Genomic DNA, 16854 nt, shown 5'->3' with positions numbered 1-16854 from the left:
GTTGCGTCCTAGCTTCGCGGCTCGAGCTGAGCAGAAACAGCTGGAGCTCTAAGATTTCACTGGAATCCGCTAATGACTGTAAGATTTACTGCACGGACCGCACTCACACACACAAGCATGTGTGCTTTCAGGGGGCATGAAAAAGAACAGAAAACACAGAGTGGCCCAAGAATAAGCGGCGTTTATGAGGCTGAGTGTGGCCGCGATACCTGAGCAGGGGTCCGCTGCCGTTCTTGGTGGTCCCGCCTACGATCAGCTCCTCCTGCCAGTGCATGTACTTCCTGGATAAACCGTAACATCCTCCAGTCAGGGTTCGAGCAATGTCCAAAGGCTGTGGAGGCAAGAAAGGAGAAAAATGACTCTTCAATAATTGATTCTCCTAAAGTTCTATTTCCACTGTAAAATGAAGGCATCAAAGAGTAGCATTGACACTTTCTCTGTGATTAATAGAGTTGTAGCATCTGGTTTAATTCAGGCTGAGGATGTTTCACTTTAAAACCAATCTGACTACATGAAGCAGATCGCTCCATATCAACTTGGAAATAAATAAAACATGTCTGAAAACTGTATTCTGATTTACCTTAGTCGAGTTCTTGTTGGGGGCAGAGAGGGGGCAGTCGGGGTCAGCAGGGTTCAGACAAGGCCTGTCCATGTATCCGTGTCCAATGTCCGCCTTTTCCAACATGTCCTCAAACGTTTCCACGGGGAAATGGGCCAATCGCAGCTCTTGTAGGAACTCCTTAGGGTCGAAGTTGGCCCACTGGACAAGGTCTTTTCCTCTGTTGGGACAATAATCATTGAATTAGGAAATAGGAAATTATCCAAGCCCAAAAGACATTTGTAAACTTAGTCCCATTTCAAAACTACTTCATTTCTGTTCATCTATTAGAGCGAAGTTTTGCCTCCTTGCAAAATCTGTGAAAAAAGAGACTCCTAGGCACTGTCTTCAAATGTGTTAACACGGTTCACTGTCTACGCTGAGTAAGCCAGTATTACTTAGATTTATTACACATTCATTTGCATAAACTATCTTCACACAGAAACGGACACATTATTGCACATGGCTGGATTGGAAATCAGATCCCTCAGCGAACAAAGACATCAGTGAAAGCTTTTTACTTCTCCTAGATGACACAAACAACAAATTGAGACTAATTCATGCGCAGGCAGAATTCTTTCACTGAACCGGTCCTTGTCCCTTGCTGCTTTTTGTGCCTCACACATTCCGAACTCTCTTTCTCCAAATCGCTCTCTCCATCATTCACACTACATTGTATGTGCTTAACCAGGCTTGATTTATTATCCTCAATCTTCCAACCAGAACAGAACAAAACGCTACGTAAGAGATCACCAGTAACAGGTGAACCCGCTACATTCCTTGCGTTTGATGACTCGGGTTGGTTAAGTGTTGCACCGGGGGAGTCGTGGAAGTAACAACATTTAGCGCGATGCGTGGACACATGCTAAGAGAAAAGGTCTGCTCAGTATTACTGTAGCAGCAGGCCATTAGCAACAGAGGAGCCAGACAATAGTGTGAGGCCCAGCGCTGGAGAAAACCATCAGTAGGGCTACGCTTGCCAGCAACCATTACAATAGAGCCTTCAGTGGTTCAGGAGGGACACACTCACACAAATATCCATGCAGTTTGGATGGATGCATGGACTCGAGATGGTGCAAAACAAGATGCAGGAAAGCAGATCCCCCTCCTATCGGTGAAAGATAAGCTTATTCTGCATTGTGCTCTTGTCAAGACAGTATGACTTGCACGAGCTAAGGTGAATTCAACCTTTTACCAAATCAAACGTTTGTGAGATAATAAAACGATTTACATTATTTCTGCTTGGAATTAACAAGACTGTACTCACGGTAAATAGACAGTTCCAGATTGAAGTTTGGCTCCTTCCCAGAAACAGTCCAAGGGGGTGATGATGAGGCAGGGGTGTAGTCTTTCTATGATCTAATGCAACAGCGACATAAACGAGATAATAATGAAAATACAAAATCCAATCGAATTCTAGCATTTTTACATTGTGGTGACACCTACCTGGTCCACAACGGGCATTTCTGTTATAAGTTCTCCTGATTTATAGCATAAATGTTCTAACGTCCATTGTCTGCAAAACAAAAGACAGATTTATTTACATGCGAAATGTGCAGCAAGTGGTAAGAATTGTCACTCATTCCCCTCGAGGTCCCTTGCTACAACTTGCCATGTTTGAATAATCCTGTACAATCCTGTTTCCGTTTCAAGAGCTAAAAACGATTTCCCTCCACCTGCTGATGTCATGAGGTGGTTGTGAAAATCTGAGCAGCTACACTGGACTCGCTCTAATCACTTCAGTGCTAATTTCAATGGAAAAATGCAAATGTTTAAACCTCTGTCCCCCTCGAAGGTTTCATGGCGTAATCACATATCTGTGGCCCTTCACCATGTGTACGCTTTGGACACTCCTGGATTGCCCGATTTGTGTCAAAATTCAATCTGATCAGGCGCCCTTGTGAGGGTGTCACTGCAGCAACACATACTGTACACAGGGACAAACTACAGCTAATGTGGCATCAATCTATTTTACACATCACACATCCTGACAGGTAAAGTGATAGTACATTTTTTTTTTTTGACGTAACATAATTAACATCATCTCCTCAATCAAGAGGGGAGGGAAAAGGCGCTTGATCTTCTACTTTCAAAATCTTTTTCTCCCACTTCTCATTTTGCAAACCACAACTAGCTTTCAGGTCCAATCAGGAGGGGAGGGGGTTTACTTTTACTTTTGTCTTACTCTTCATTATCATCACTTAACTGTATCTATGTTCATGAAAATAAGTTTTTAAACTATTTCTAACCTGAGCAAACAGATCAGAGCAGAGACAAGACATGGCTGACTTATACTTATACATTTTGTATATGTAGTTTGATTCAATTGCAGCAGGTACAATCTTTGCTATCCACACTCTAAATACACATTTTGTGAAACATGCTACACAGACTTTACAAGCCTTAATAACATAGCAAATAAAAGAAACAGGCCACCGTTTTTCCATGCTGAGATATGTTCTTACCTGAGCGTAGACGAGTTGATACATACCTGTCTGGTCTTTGGGCGTGGCCTCTCCCAATGTATTCCTATAGCTCCAAACGGGCGAAGCTGGAAGCTACCACAGTCTTCCACGGGCACGCACAAAGACCAGACAGGTATGTATCAACTTGTCTATGCTCAGGTAAGAACATATCTCAGTATGGAAAAACGGTGGCTTATTCCTTTAAGGCTATTTGACTCTTTCAACCAAGTGAAATAATGAACATATAATGAGGGACAAGGCGCCATAATTGCTAACACTGCTAAAGCTAACTAGCCAAGGCTAAGCTCACCTCTCATAGAGAAACACATGAACTCTGCTGGCTCGAAGGGCTGATTCTAGGTGCTGTAGTAGTGCTTCCACTGTGAGTACGTTGGCTCCTTCTTCCTCCGGCGTCTGGATCATGAGCTGAGGGTTGAACATGGCCTCCTCGCCGATCTTCTGTCGAGTGTACTTCAGCTCGCGATTCACACGCCCTCCCACTGCAAAACACAGCAGCAAAGACACATGAGGCATTGCAGGATGAGTCACAATATCTCACATCTTTACATGTTAATACTTTGTTATTTGGCATATCAAACACAGTGAAGGCTACTTCCTTCTGTCACTCACAATTGTTGAATCTGATCAGTTGTGGCATGTTGTGCTATCCTATACTAATAGAAATCTCTCCAGTTTGTTTCATTTTTTTGCATGCATTCTACACACTTTGGACCTTCCACCTTCCACATCAAAATAAAAGTGCATGAAAAAGAAAAAACTGTGCATTGTGTGGCCATATTCACACCGACTGCATGTATTGTAACGGATTAACGATAAGCAAACTCATTGGTGCATAACTTTAACTAAAATGAAGAAACAGTTCTCTTTCACACAGAAGAGATTAATGCTTTAACTGAAATGACTCTGACGCAGTGGAGTTTATTTCCAAAAGCACATGTTTTTGTGTCACAAAGTCAGGCTTTTATCTTATGCAAATCCACTTTGACTAAATGGAGCGAGCAGCACAAGGCCAAACATCCTGATGCATGCATTCACAATACCAAAACATCGCCAAGTTTTCTCCTCAGATTTGCTAACATGCCGCGAGCGCCAGAGCACGTTGCGCGCATATGTGTTGACAGTATGTGTGCGAGCGTTTGATAAAGGCCACGGCTCGTCTCCAAGCTCCGCTCCTCGTGCTCTCCCTCGGCAAAAGTTTATAACACGGACAATCAAGCCCAATGGGAGAAGATGCCAATGGAAAGCATGCAGGGCAAACCTCTACATCTCACTTTTCACATCTCTTTCACTGATCTGCATTTAATGTTGTTATATGTAATACCATAGTTCAAGCTATTATGACATAAACAAGTAATTGTATAAAGAAGTAATTTACTTGTGATTATAGCGATGTTTCTCCTCACATCAGTGACTAAGAGTGTCTACTGAATATGATTGTTGAGGTCTAATGCTACAACAGTGGGTGGGTACACAGGCCTCGATCAAATGTACAAATATTTTACAGCTAATATTGGTAACTTGAAAGTTATTTGAGAGTTATTTAAGTGGTCAGAAGCACAAAAAGCTTGCTCGATTGCAGACTGTTGAACACACAGACAAAAAGTATAGATTAGCCTCCATTGACTTAACGTGTGTAAAATTGTTAACATTGTATTGCGCCTTAATTTGATTTACCAGTCCATGCAGCAGCAGGCATTATGAATATTTTCCTCCAACTGAAGTGGAATATAAGCATGGCTGTTCTGCTGTGCTGGACCACCCAGCCAGACCAATAGAACAAGAGAGGAAAGGAGGGGGGGTCATGTCTGGAGGCATTACCAAAACATGCTTGATTTCTTTTTTTCTGGACCCAAAAGGCATTCCCATCTGATCCTGTCTGAAGTCATGTTTATAATACTCATCATTAATAGCAGGCCTGGGCTAACTGGAGTGACATGCTTTTCCACGGCCAGGCCAAGTCCACTACACCGATACGCCAGGCTTCCCTTCAAAAGAGTGCGCATGGAACTGATTTGGACCCTACGCACACTGACAGCGCACTAACAAGTGGGCTTGTCTGGTGCACTCAGCACTCAGAGGCCGAGTGCACTCAAGGCATGGGAACAGAGTCGTGGGAGCAGGACACTAGCAATAGTGCATAACATGAACAAAATACAACAGCAATATCGTGTTCTTTGGGACAGCGCTCTACAAGTTTAAATACAGTATCTATTTTTTCAAACTCATCACTCTTGTCTGACTGAGTGTCGTACTATCAGAAGTAAATGTGAAATATACTACTGATTCTACTCCTTTGTCGTATTATTACCTGGACCGTGCGTGTACTCCATTAAATACTTTGAAAACATTATTTTCTTTCTGTTTAGTGTTATCTTTCATGTCTTTTCATTGTCTAATACCTGTCTGTTTGTAAATTTAAGATAAGATAAGATAATCCTTTATTGACCTCACAATGGAGAAATTCACTTGTTACATTTGCCTCTCAATAAGATCAGTCAGGGTGTGCAAAATAGACAGCAAATAGTTAAATAGTAAAGGAAGTATCTTATGTACAATGAGTAAAAGCAAAAATCTTAAAGGGCAGAAATATAAACAATAAGAAAATAAATATAAAAATGAATAAAAATTAGAACGGACTATAAAAAGTAAGGTCGGCATCGGAAATGCAAAGTTTACAGTCCTAGTAAGTGATGCTAATACAGGGAATAAAGAGGTGCTGGTACAGAGATTATTGCACGTATTTTTGCAAAGGGGTTATTGCACATGTTACTTTATAGTCTTGTTGTACAGTCCAACAGCAGTGGGGATGAAGGCCCTGCAGTAGCGCTCCTTCTTGCACTGAGAGTGCCTCAGTCTTCCACTGAAAGAGCTGCTCAGCTCCTCTACAGTCCCGTGCAGTGGGTGGTAGGTGTTGTCCATGATGGAGGTGAGATTGGCTAACACCCTCCTGTCCCTCACCTCCTCCACAGAGTCCAGGGGGCAGCCCAGGACGGAGCTGGCCCTCCTGACCAGCTCTGTTCTTGTCCCGCTCTGTGCTACCCAGGGCCCAGCACACAGCAGCGTAGTGGAGAGCAGAGGCTACCACAGAGTCATAAAAGTCCTGAGCAGAGGCCTGCTCACTCTGAAGGACCTCAGTCTCCTCAGAAGGTGGAGGCGACTTTGGCCCTTCTTGTACAGGCCGCTGGTGTGGGGCCATTCCAGTTCATTGTTTAGGTGAACACCCAGGTATGTCAGAGACCATTGCTGATATTGGGCTGCCACTATACAAAACAGTTTGATTTCATATCTGTGCACTAGGGGTGGGAATCATTGAGTTCTTCACAATTTGATCTTATATGTGATACGCCGATACTGTCATAATCCATATATGGCACATAATAACCAACAATATATTTTGAAAGAATATGCATTTGTTTAATGTGCATTATTCCTATTTTTCTTAAATAAATAAGTAAATGATGCCTGGCTTACTCACTGAGCATGTGTCCATTGATACTTGTCAATGGCCCACAGCCCTGTTTGCAAGAGGAATAAATCAACCACGTGAATCTAATTGATGAACACTGTTATAACAAGTTATTCATTTGAGTGACAGTGTTTGCCCAAGTTCTTAGAATTTTAGTGCTGCCCTCTACTGTTATGCAATTGACTATTTCTGTCTAAATAATGATTTAAGTCACCAAGAACACAAATGTATGAGAATATTTTCTATTGCGACACATTTTTTGTTTTTGTTTTTGAAGCCTATGATATAAATAGTGAACATATTCCAAGTTGTTGCGGACTGCCACCCAAAGACTTAACGGCGAAGTGCGAGACAAGTCAGAGGAATGCACTCTCTCTACAGGAAACAGCACATTACGGCCGCGGGCTTAGAGAATTCCACACTTCATGAGGTTACAGCGTTTTGGGGTCAACAGAGAGCCCAACGCACAGGGCCTGGAGGTGAAATTAACACCCCAGCTGGACCGGTCCAGAGTGTGGAGTGTGGGTGAGTGCAAGCGCCGCATCCACACAGCTGTGTTTCTTTAGTGACACATTCCCATACTCACATGCTCCTCCTCACTCGCAGCAATCGGCCTGACCTCCCCGTGTGTCATGATACGGCGACAATGACCTCAAGCTAAGTGTCATTGGCTTTGCATGGAGCACTTATTCGCAGAAGATGAGGCGACTACATTTGATATTGGTCATTTGCAAACAAAATATCCAGTCTTATGTATACCCTGCTGACCCGACAATGCAACTCTTGTATTTGTTGCAGTTCGGCAAATCATATTTCAATCTTCTCTCAAATGGACACGTTTAATATGTTAGGATAACATGTTAGGTCCAGGTTTCCTTTGTTTCTCAGATAAGGGATTGGCTGTGTGATAGTAAACTGTAAAAAGGGTGAAAGAAATTCTTGTTTATAAGTTAAAACTAAAGCTGTTAAAGCCTTGGCCATAGTGGATCTTCTAATTTTGCTTAACTCCGAAACAAGAATTGTAGTATAACAACTACAATGACAGAAAACGATGAACAATAAGCTCTCACTAAGACATGTAAAGTGAAAGGGAATATACTAACAAATAGATAACAGTTATCACTAGGGCTGGGCAATTAATCGAATTTTAATTGAGGAGAATTGGCCAATCCTGTCGCATTCTGGAAGAAAAATATGAACGGCGCAATGCTGCAGCGCCTGTCAGGTCAATCCCTGGGATACTCGTCCCAAACAAACAGGAAGCCCAGGATGGCACATGCGGCCGCCAGAGGAGAGGACCTGGTGATTGTATGTGTAAAATCAGCTACAAAGTTGCGCTAACTCGTCAAAAGGGCAAAACAGAAACACGTGAGGAGCCTCAGAGGACCAGGACATGCGCACAGGGATGAAAAGTTACCTTCGAAGAGGAAACTATCGATCTCTATTTGGACCATGTGGATTTGTTTAGAGGCTGCAGTGGTGGCATAGCTGGACTTCTAACAATTGTAAGTTTGATCGTCTTTTTAACTAATAAAGGCGTTTACTCATTTATGTGCATAATAAGTTGTTATCGCTTCACTCCGTGACGTCGTGGCCTTTTGAGGCTAAACATGCGCTTGTTGTGCTTGTGCTTCTGACATTCTTCAAACATTCAAATTTTTGCAGATTTTTGTGTTGCTTTGCTAGGTGAAGGAGTGACATGAGGATGCTGTACTGTGATGCATCTATTTACATGCTCGTACAGGAAAGACCACATTTATTGTTTTTTTCTTTTAAAGCAGTACTAAGTAACTCTTGCCCCTAGAGGCCATAAGCGCAACTGCAGGTGTCGTAGCAAGTTACGATTTTTTAACTTATTAATTGTCTTGGAGAGTAAATACTACGCTGACAGAAAAGGCGAAGGGAGAGAGGGATATTGTACATCCAATTATACAATGGAAATATTTTTTTTCACTCAAACTTGGCTGTAAATACTGTTTAAAGTGACGTTACCCCGCAGTTAGCTTTGCCTGTTAGCATGTTAGCTTCTTCCTCGTGATTCCAGTAGTGTGTATTGGTTGCTCTGGTCCGGTGGCAGTCAAGTTGCAAGCATGTTTTCCTTTTTCTGGCCAGAGACACCAGGGGGAGATGAAAGACCCTCCAATCATCCCATAAACACTTGTATTACCCCCACAGGGACTACGAAAAGGATTTATTAAGGTAAACACGTTACTTAGTACTGCTTTAAACAAAATAATCGAATCGAAAATCGAGATCAATCAATATGGGGAAACTAATCGTTATTATTTATTTCCAAAAGTACCCAGCCCTAGTTAACACCATGTCTAGTCTGTATCCAATAAAAAACAAATTTGACTGCTTATGGTCATCAGGGCAGTGGACTTGTCTACAACTCTGAGGTATGCACAGTATTTCCTAATACCTCCTCTCAGCACCTGACCATTACAAAGGGGCCACCTTTATTAGCACTTACACCTTCTAGTTTGATAACACAAACAGGCCATTAGCCGGCTAGTAACACGCACAGTTAAAAATCTGCATTCTAAAGTCACATATGCCAGCACCTTCATGTGCTATGTTGGCTCTTGGCTGGCTTATCCATGTGCTGAAAGTCTTAAACCGCTCTTTGAAAGGGATCCAGAAATGAAATGTAAACGCGCTGCAAGGACACATAGGACCACAGAGAAATGACTTCACTAAAAGACCAGCTTTGAAAATATTTAGCCAACAGTGAAGCGTGCGCCCCTAAGACTTTTGAAGGGTTTCTTGCCCTGTCTGAGCCAAAACCACACTCTCAAGGCCAAAGACAATATAGCTCTGATTTATACACTGCATATTAATTTGCAGAGTAAAGGCACAGTGTGTACAGTTTTAAAGCATGGACTTAACAAACTGCCTCTTCACATATTGTAAAGCCATGCTCCATGAGTCCTGAAACACACTACACACATTCTACAATTCTGATAGTAAGACTTATCTAATCACAATCGCAGAAAAATAGCCCTGCTTTCTATCTTTCCACACATAAACTATATAGACCATAGAGACCAGACAGGTAAAGGTTCCCAAGGACAGTCTGACAGCACTAATGGGGATCCTATGAAAAAACATAAACAATTGCACATAATTAGAATAAAATGCTTTGTGGAGGCAATGAATGGACTGCAGATGTAACCCAATCACCACCAAAGAAGTTCCTTGGATTTTGATGAGCTGGAGTTCATGTCTGCAACAATTTCTTCATGCTGCTTTTTTCATTTCTACTATGCAGCACTAGCTCCAAACCATCCTCCACCACCATGACCTTGCTTTGCTGAACTGCGCCAAAGAACCAACTTATACTCTGAATTGAAAAATCTGGCTCTGCTTCAGCATTTTCACTCAGTTTGTTTACAACTCATTATAAATTCAATCCACAGCACACATACACTTCCTTGCCTGGCATCTTCACCGGAGCAGTGGCCAAACTCACTACAAAAACATTCAAGTGGTCCAATCAGATCGCGGCTCTCGAACATGAGCTACGACAGCCTATGTGTGTCACTGTATTGGGATCGCTCGGTCCGGGCCATTCAGCGTGTTGCATAACATTAACCCTTGGTCCCCCTATTCTGTGCGCGGGGAAAGGGCGGGAGTGGGGAGAAGTGGGTCTCTACAGAGTTGACATCACCCCATCTCCTACTCTCACTTTCTCTCCTCTGCCCTATTGAGCGCTTCTCCCTCATTGGCCCAATCACGACAGCAATCAGGGCCGGCCCCTCTGTCAGTGCGGGTCCGGCCCACCCCCTTCCCTCTCTTGTCCAACGTTTTGTCTTTTTTTTATTAGCACAGAGTAATTCAATACTTTTACTCGAGTGACAGTAGAGGAACATTCCCTGCCTAAGCACATTTGAACCCCACACCCCCCTCCCATCCCAGCACCCCCAAAAAAGCAGACATGTTGAAGTTCTTGCTATGTAAGATGTTCTTTTGTGCCGTGTAAGGAAACTGAAACTAACAGGTCAGTACTTAGTTTTGAAGTACGTGTGATTCTTAGAGTAGATTTTTAACACAGTACTTTTTAACTTCAACGTGAGTAACATTGTTTTAAGCATCAATGCTATGTAACTGTTACGGAGAAGAGCTCTGTCCCTCACCTGTCCCAACACACCCCTCTCCTGCCCCAACACATCCCTCACCTGCAGTAACACATCCCCCACCTGCTCCAACACATCCCTCTCCTGTCCCAACACATCCCCCACCTGCTCCAACACATCCCTCACCTGTCCCAACACATCTCTCACCTGCCCCAACACATCCCTCTCCTGCTCCAACACATCCCTCACCTGTCCCAACACATCCCTCACCAGTCCCAACACATCCCTCACCTGTCCCAACACATCCCTCACCTGTCCCAACACATCCCTCTCCTGTCCCAACATCATCCCTTGAGTACTTTTTGGATGACTACATTATACTCGCACTTGAGTAAAAAAATGTTTTACTCTTTTGTCTTATTGCTTGCATATAAAAGTCACAAAAACCTTCGGAGAGGCCATCTACTTGTACTTTGCCATAGGATTTCTGTTCTGTCATGATTATATAAACTGTTTGTGCAAATGTTATATAAATGTTCTGGTTAAATTACTGTCAGACAGTTCTGGTCAGAATAATGTGAGACTGACCAATCAATAAGGTTAGTGATTAGTGGTTAAACAAACTTGTTTTGATCAAACCTGCACGTACTATCTGAGTCAAAAGTCAGGTTGTGCGTCTGATTTAGAGGCAGGTCTAACAAGTATATAATGACAGGACAGACTTCCATAGACAGACTTCCAATCGAATGCTTGTTAAGTTGTAACTTGTATTTTTGTGCTATTGATTGAATAAAGACTTCTTCGAACAAACTTATCTTCCTGAGGGTTATTCTCAAGTCCCAGACCGGAGCAGATAGATCAATATCTTCTTACTTCTTAAGTCTTACTCTTACATAAATATTTTGGCTACTCTGCCGCCTCTCAACTGGTAATGGTAAAGAAGTGCAGCAGCATCAGTACTTATCGTAGAACACTGCAAGAGTACAACAAAATTAGACAACTTTTAACATTGTTACTATTAGCTGTAGTAAAAGGATGTGCAACAAAACAACTTGTCACTAGTTAAAATGTATTTTATGGATTGTAATGCATGTTAAGAAAATATGGACAATTTCCATCTTTAGAGAACACCCACAACCTCTACTCTACTCTACTTTACTCTACAAGAAAGTCATCGCACAGCCTCAAGGTGGGGTTCAAGTTCACAAAAACTCAAAATGTCAGTACACTTTCTTCTTTTTATCAACAATATATAAATGTACTCAACTTGAGTCATACCCGTCGTCCATGTGCGAGTGAACTTGTGTGTATGGAGAGGATTAGCTGGATTAGACGCTGTCTCAGTGAGGACCCCCTGCCGTGAGGAGGAAGCCCCAAAACCAGGTCATCTCACTGCTGCCAGCGCTATGGCGACCTCCCATACACTCAATGCACAAAGTAAAGGGAAGCATTAACTAAAGCTACTGTAGGCTAAACTTTACACAGCAACTAGCGATTCAGAAACGGCTGTACATCCTGTGAAAAGTTAGCTCTCAATTAGCTAGTTGAAGTCTGGTGATCTTATTAAGTGTGCTATTGCATTAAGGATACAATATACTGTTTTTTCACAACCAATATTTATCTGTGTCCCAGAGTATAAAAGTAAACATGTTCTCAAGTCAAAAATGATTTGACTGATACCAACTGTTTTGTTGATTTATTTACAATTACAAAAACATTTTATATGATGTAAAAGTTGTGTGTTTTTTCGTTTGGTTCTTAAAGGGACTATAGGGAGTTTGAAAATGTTAAAATTAAGTATTTTCCTTCCCCTACATGTTCCAACAATGTCCTAATGTGTAGAATGAGCCCAGACCTGTTCACCACAACTGCCTCTAAAATCCTGCACTGTCACTCAAAAAGGTGTTAATTCGGGTCCGAAGTGCCACCATGCACGAGCTTAATATCGAAGGTGCAGTTACACGTATGACCTGAGGTGGCAGTAGTGAGTATAAAATGGCGAACTTGCATCTAGCCCCTTTAACCCACCACAACCAACTGACCAATGAGCAAACCCACACTGCCCCATGCTTTGGGTTACCAGATCTAAAGATTAAAACCAAATAGGCAATAAACCAAAATATATGAAAGCTTACGGCTTGTCTTGTGGAGATTTCAAATCAGTAAGACTGTATGTTACAGTCCCTGCCTTAGGTAAGCTCAAGATGCCGCTTTTTGTTGCTGAATTCATGGGCTAGGGTTTGTTTCCACTGCCCCTTTGGACAATTCACTTTGGCGGACTACAGTAGGACAGCTTTGCAAGACAGATAGAAGAAGAGCAGAGCTCAGTGGCAGTGTATTTATATAGCACAGAAACAACGCATATCTTCAGTATTGTAGTAAAACTCTGAAATTGTTGCATCCATGTGATTCCCATGTACCACACTAAACACCAGGGTCAACATATGGCGGCAGTGTGTCACTTGTAAAAACACCATTTGTTTTTGCTTTTTAGTATCTAACCTGACACATTCACCACACGCCAGAGTTCCTGAGCGGTCTTGTAAGCAGAAAGCGTATAACACTTTGTTACCAAAAACAACTCTCTTTCCTGTGTCAGCACTTTCTTTCACTTGCTTCAATGTTTTTCTGTTCAGCTGCTGACCACTTACGGGGGACACCTGTTGGCTTTAAAACGGTCATTGGTGTTGGTGAACAGCTGTTACTCGTCTTTGGATACAACTTGAAACTAATTTTTAAGTGTTATTTTGGCACAATTTAAGAATAAAATCTAATTGCCTACTAGTGTCAGTTGCGGATTATAAGGTAACTAACCTGAAAGTTAGATAAAGCTACACATTTACAGTAATCGCAATGAAATCAACATTGCTATTGGAATGGTTGCATTTAGCAAATCATCAATCAGCATGAATATATTATCTCCATTTTTAAAAGCTAGACCTACAAACGTACAATGTACAAATGTTAGTGCCCCTGTGTGCACAAATGAACTGAAACCCAATTGAAAATGACAGAAAACTTCGTTTGATTCCATCGATTGCTTTCACACAAGACGCCAAACTTTCTCTTGGTAGGTGGTGCTATAGGCCATATTTATTCTTTTCTTAACATCAGCGGGGACATGCCCATATAGTCCATACCAATTACTCAAACTAAAAGATGTATATGTGTGTCAATATGCCACGATAAAAATTGTAGCCAACAAGCAAATGCAAATCCTACATAGATCATCTCTACCTGTCTAAAAGGTGGTCAGAAGCTCTCACTGCCACATATCAACACACATACATTTGCACAGCATACTTGTAAGCTTCAATTTAATACAAGTTTTCCTGCAATGTAGGTGTGCACACAGTCATAAATCGGTGCTGAAAGGCCTCAGTGAGAAGCAAGACCTGATCTGACCCACAGAAAGCCCCTTCAATCTCCCCCTTTCAGTGCAAGGAGGGGCAAGGCTGCCCGAAAAGTCAGCGCAAGAGAAACACTGGGGAAAAGATACCTTCTTAAAGTGGACACATCATACTTTATTGAGGCGCAAAAAACATTATTTTGGGTACATCCGTATTGATCATTCGGAGTTGAAATAATGTCTATGAAAAGATATATATGACACAAGGACCAGGGCTGGACGGGTTTTTGACTGGAGCTCCCTCTGCAGGCAGTAGAGGGAGTGACACCTCCAACTGCTTACAAGCCACATGCAAGCAGCTGACAGCTCAAATACCGGCTCCTGCAGGTGCTGACTGAAGTTGTACTAACTGTAGTAAGACACTTCACGCCCCTAACCAGTGTAAATGTAGTGTATGATTGAGTGAATGATGGTGGTCATAGCACAGACTGGCAGTATTGCTTCTGTTAGTTTACCCAAGGGAAATAGTAGCTATAAAAGTAGCAAACCAACAGCAAGTATGAAGTGACAAAAAGTGATTTAAGATTAAGTGTTTAAAGGGACTATACGGAGTTTAAAAATGTTAAAATTAAGTATTTTCCTCCCCCTACATGTTTTAGCAATGTCCTAAGATGTAGAATGAGCTCAGACCTGTTCACCACAGCCTCTAAAATCCTGCACTGTCACTCAAAACGTGTTAATTTGGATCCAAAGTGCCGTCATGCACAAGCTTTATATAGAAGGTGCAGTTACATGTATGACCCGAGGTGGCAGTAGTGAGTATAAAATGGCTAACTTGCATCCAGCCCCTTTAAGAATTATATTGCCTTGAGAAAACTGTCAACTAAAATGTTTAAAACGCTAGACAAAGATATGCCATTATTACAGTCTATTATCAATATTATTTTGATGATAAAACAAGTCCACTTTGCGTATGTCCACTTTGTGTTCAAATGCATTGCTGTAGCAAGTTTGTGACGTAGACAGCTTTTCTATTTGCAGATAGACACACCCTCCTGATGACAAAAGTGGTAGCCCCCCCCCCAGCATCCACAGCACCAACCGCAGGCCTCCAACTGCAGCATTACCATATGTATGGCTCCCCTCGCCCCTGATTATGCTAATCACCTGCCCGGCCCCTGCGGACCCTAAAATGGGTGTATTTAGCAGTCGGCTGGCTCCCAATGCCGCTTCCCCTGGGCTCGAGGTGTACATTCACACACTCCTCAATGGGCAGATTCTTCCACGTTGCTGCCTTCATTCACTCGCCGTCCCCCCCTTCCCCACACCCACCTTCCTTCAACCCCCCTCCAAAAGAAAGTTCTATTCAATGCTAGTGGATTCACAGCACATTGGAGGAGGAGAGGGCTAACAGAAAACATTTGGTAATGATATACATTTGGGATATATTAAGAGTAAGCTGCGTAATGCCTATATAGCAAGAACGGCAAGAAATTAATGATCAGACGGCAGAAGGTGCAAAGTTTAGATCAAGCAGACAGAGCTTTGGACTATATTGTTTTCTACTCCGTTATAATGTTCCCTAGTCAAAAATACACGTTGAGTATTTGACTTCATTCATACAGTTTTGACTAATCACGTTGACTGTGGTTATTTCTTCTTGTACTTTTGTATTTAACCTCTTGACCCCCGCCTAAACCGAGCATGTTGTCTCCAGCTCGACTTTACCCAAACTAAAAGCTTCTTGAAAAAAAAAAACGATGTAATGAAAATGAAAAGAGTGACAAAAACGACAAAAAAGTGATGGAAAAGCAGCAAAACGGTCACAAAAAAGAAAACATTAATACAAAAACGCAACTAAACAGGCGAAAAAAACAGGCAACCAAGAAGAAGGTAGAAAAGTAACAAAACAGGCTACAAAAAGTGATTAAAAGAGCAACAAAAATACAACGCGGTCACTAAGCCTTAGATCCGTTTTATAGGTCTTAGCTTTTAAATGAAGCATTACACTGGTCTATAGGCCGTAAGCTCCAGTCGAGAAGCTTTAAGATTTGGGTAAAGCTGAACTGGAGAAAATGTGCTCGGTTAAGGCAGGAGTTAAGTGGTTTTAAGAGTCTATAATTGCTGCCTTGCCTTTCATTTTGCCACCTCAGGTCATACGTCATACCTTCTATATTAAGCTTGTGCATGACGGCACTTCGGACCCGAATAAACACCTTTTTGAGTGACAGTGCAGGATTTTAGAGGCAGTTGTGGTGAACAGGTCTGAGCTAGGAAAATACTTAGTTTTAACATTTTTAAACTCCGTATAGTGCCTTTAATTACAGTAGTATCAGTACTTATTACTCAGTAAATGAACACTGAGTTGGTATTGATACATCAGTACTGGTTGATCTCCTATGACCTTGCCTATAAACCATCACCCGTCCCATTCAGAGCCATTCTGCACTCATTTATTCCTATACCATCAATTTTTTAGCATGGCACTAGCTAAACATGGTGGCTTGTACCTTGTTCTTAGTGCAGGTATTTTCCCCTGCTCCCAGTGAAGGGTCCTCTAAGCTTTATTCATCAAGCCTATTTTCCCAACACATTGCACGCACATAATTTTAACTTAGAAAATGTGACATACTATCGATTCTCTTGAGCCCTTGTATTCAGAGGATAACATACGGTATATATATTAAAAAAAATGCAATTTCGATTCAACTGCAATGTTCCCGAAGAAAGTTCAACCAAAATCATGGCAGAATCTACAGTAAACTTACTCCACCTGGTCCGCTAGTCCCACTGCGGACCAGGTAAGCCCCCTCCTGGCTGCCTTGCGATTGGCCCGTGTCCCAGCCATAACAGACCGTGACATGAGCCTGCACAGCCGG

At 42.1% G+C, this 16854-nt stretch overlaps 1 protein-coding gene across 6 annotated transcripts in view; it reads right to left on the bottom strand.

The window, feature by feature from the left end:
- ptch1 (patched 1) overlaps positions 1–16854 on the bottom strand; it is a 71652-nt gene that overhangs the window by 39286 nt on the left and 15512 nt on the right. For all 6 annotated transcript variants that reach the window (XM_079551668.1, XM_079551666.1, XM_079551664.1 and 3 more), the window contains exons 3-7: positions 3374–3563; positions 2045–2114; positions 1866–1957; positions 581–779; positions 210–331 (exon numbers count right to left, since the gene is read on the bottom strand). In XM_079551668.1, the coding sequence (XP_079407794.1) occupies positions 210–331; positions 581–779; positions 1866–1957; positions 2045–2114; positions 3374–3563 (673 nt within the window). The remainder of the gene's footprint in view (positions 1–209; positions 332–580; positions 780–1865; positions 1958–2044; positions 2115–3373; positions 3564–16854) is intronic.

This window comes from Gobius niger (genome assembly GCF_951799975.1).
Source record: "Gobius niger genome assembly, chromosome: 1".
In the NCBI taxonomy this organism is placed as follows: domain Eukaryota; kingdom Metazoa; phylum Chordata; class Actinopteri; order Gobiiformes; family Gobiidae; genus Gobius; species Gobius niger.
The sequence above is the reverse complement of the archived record's forward strand: the minus strand, read 5'-3'. Positions and strand labels throughout refer to the sequence as shown.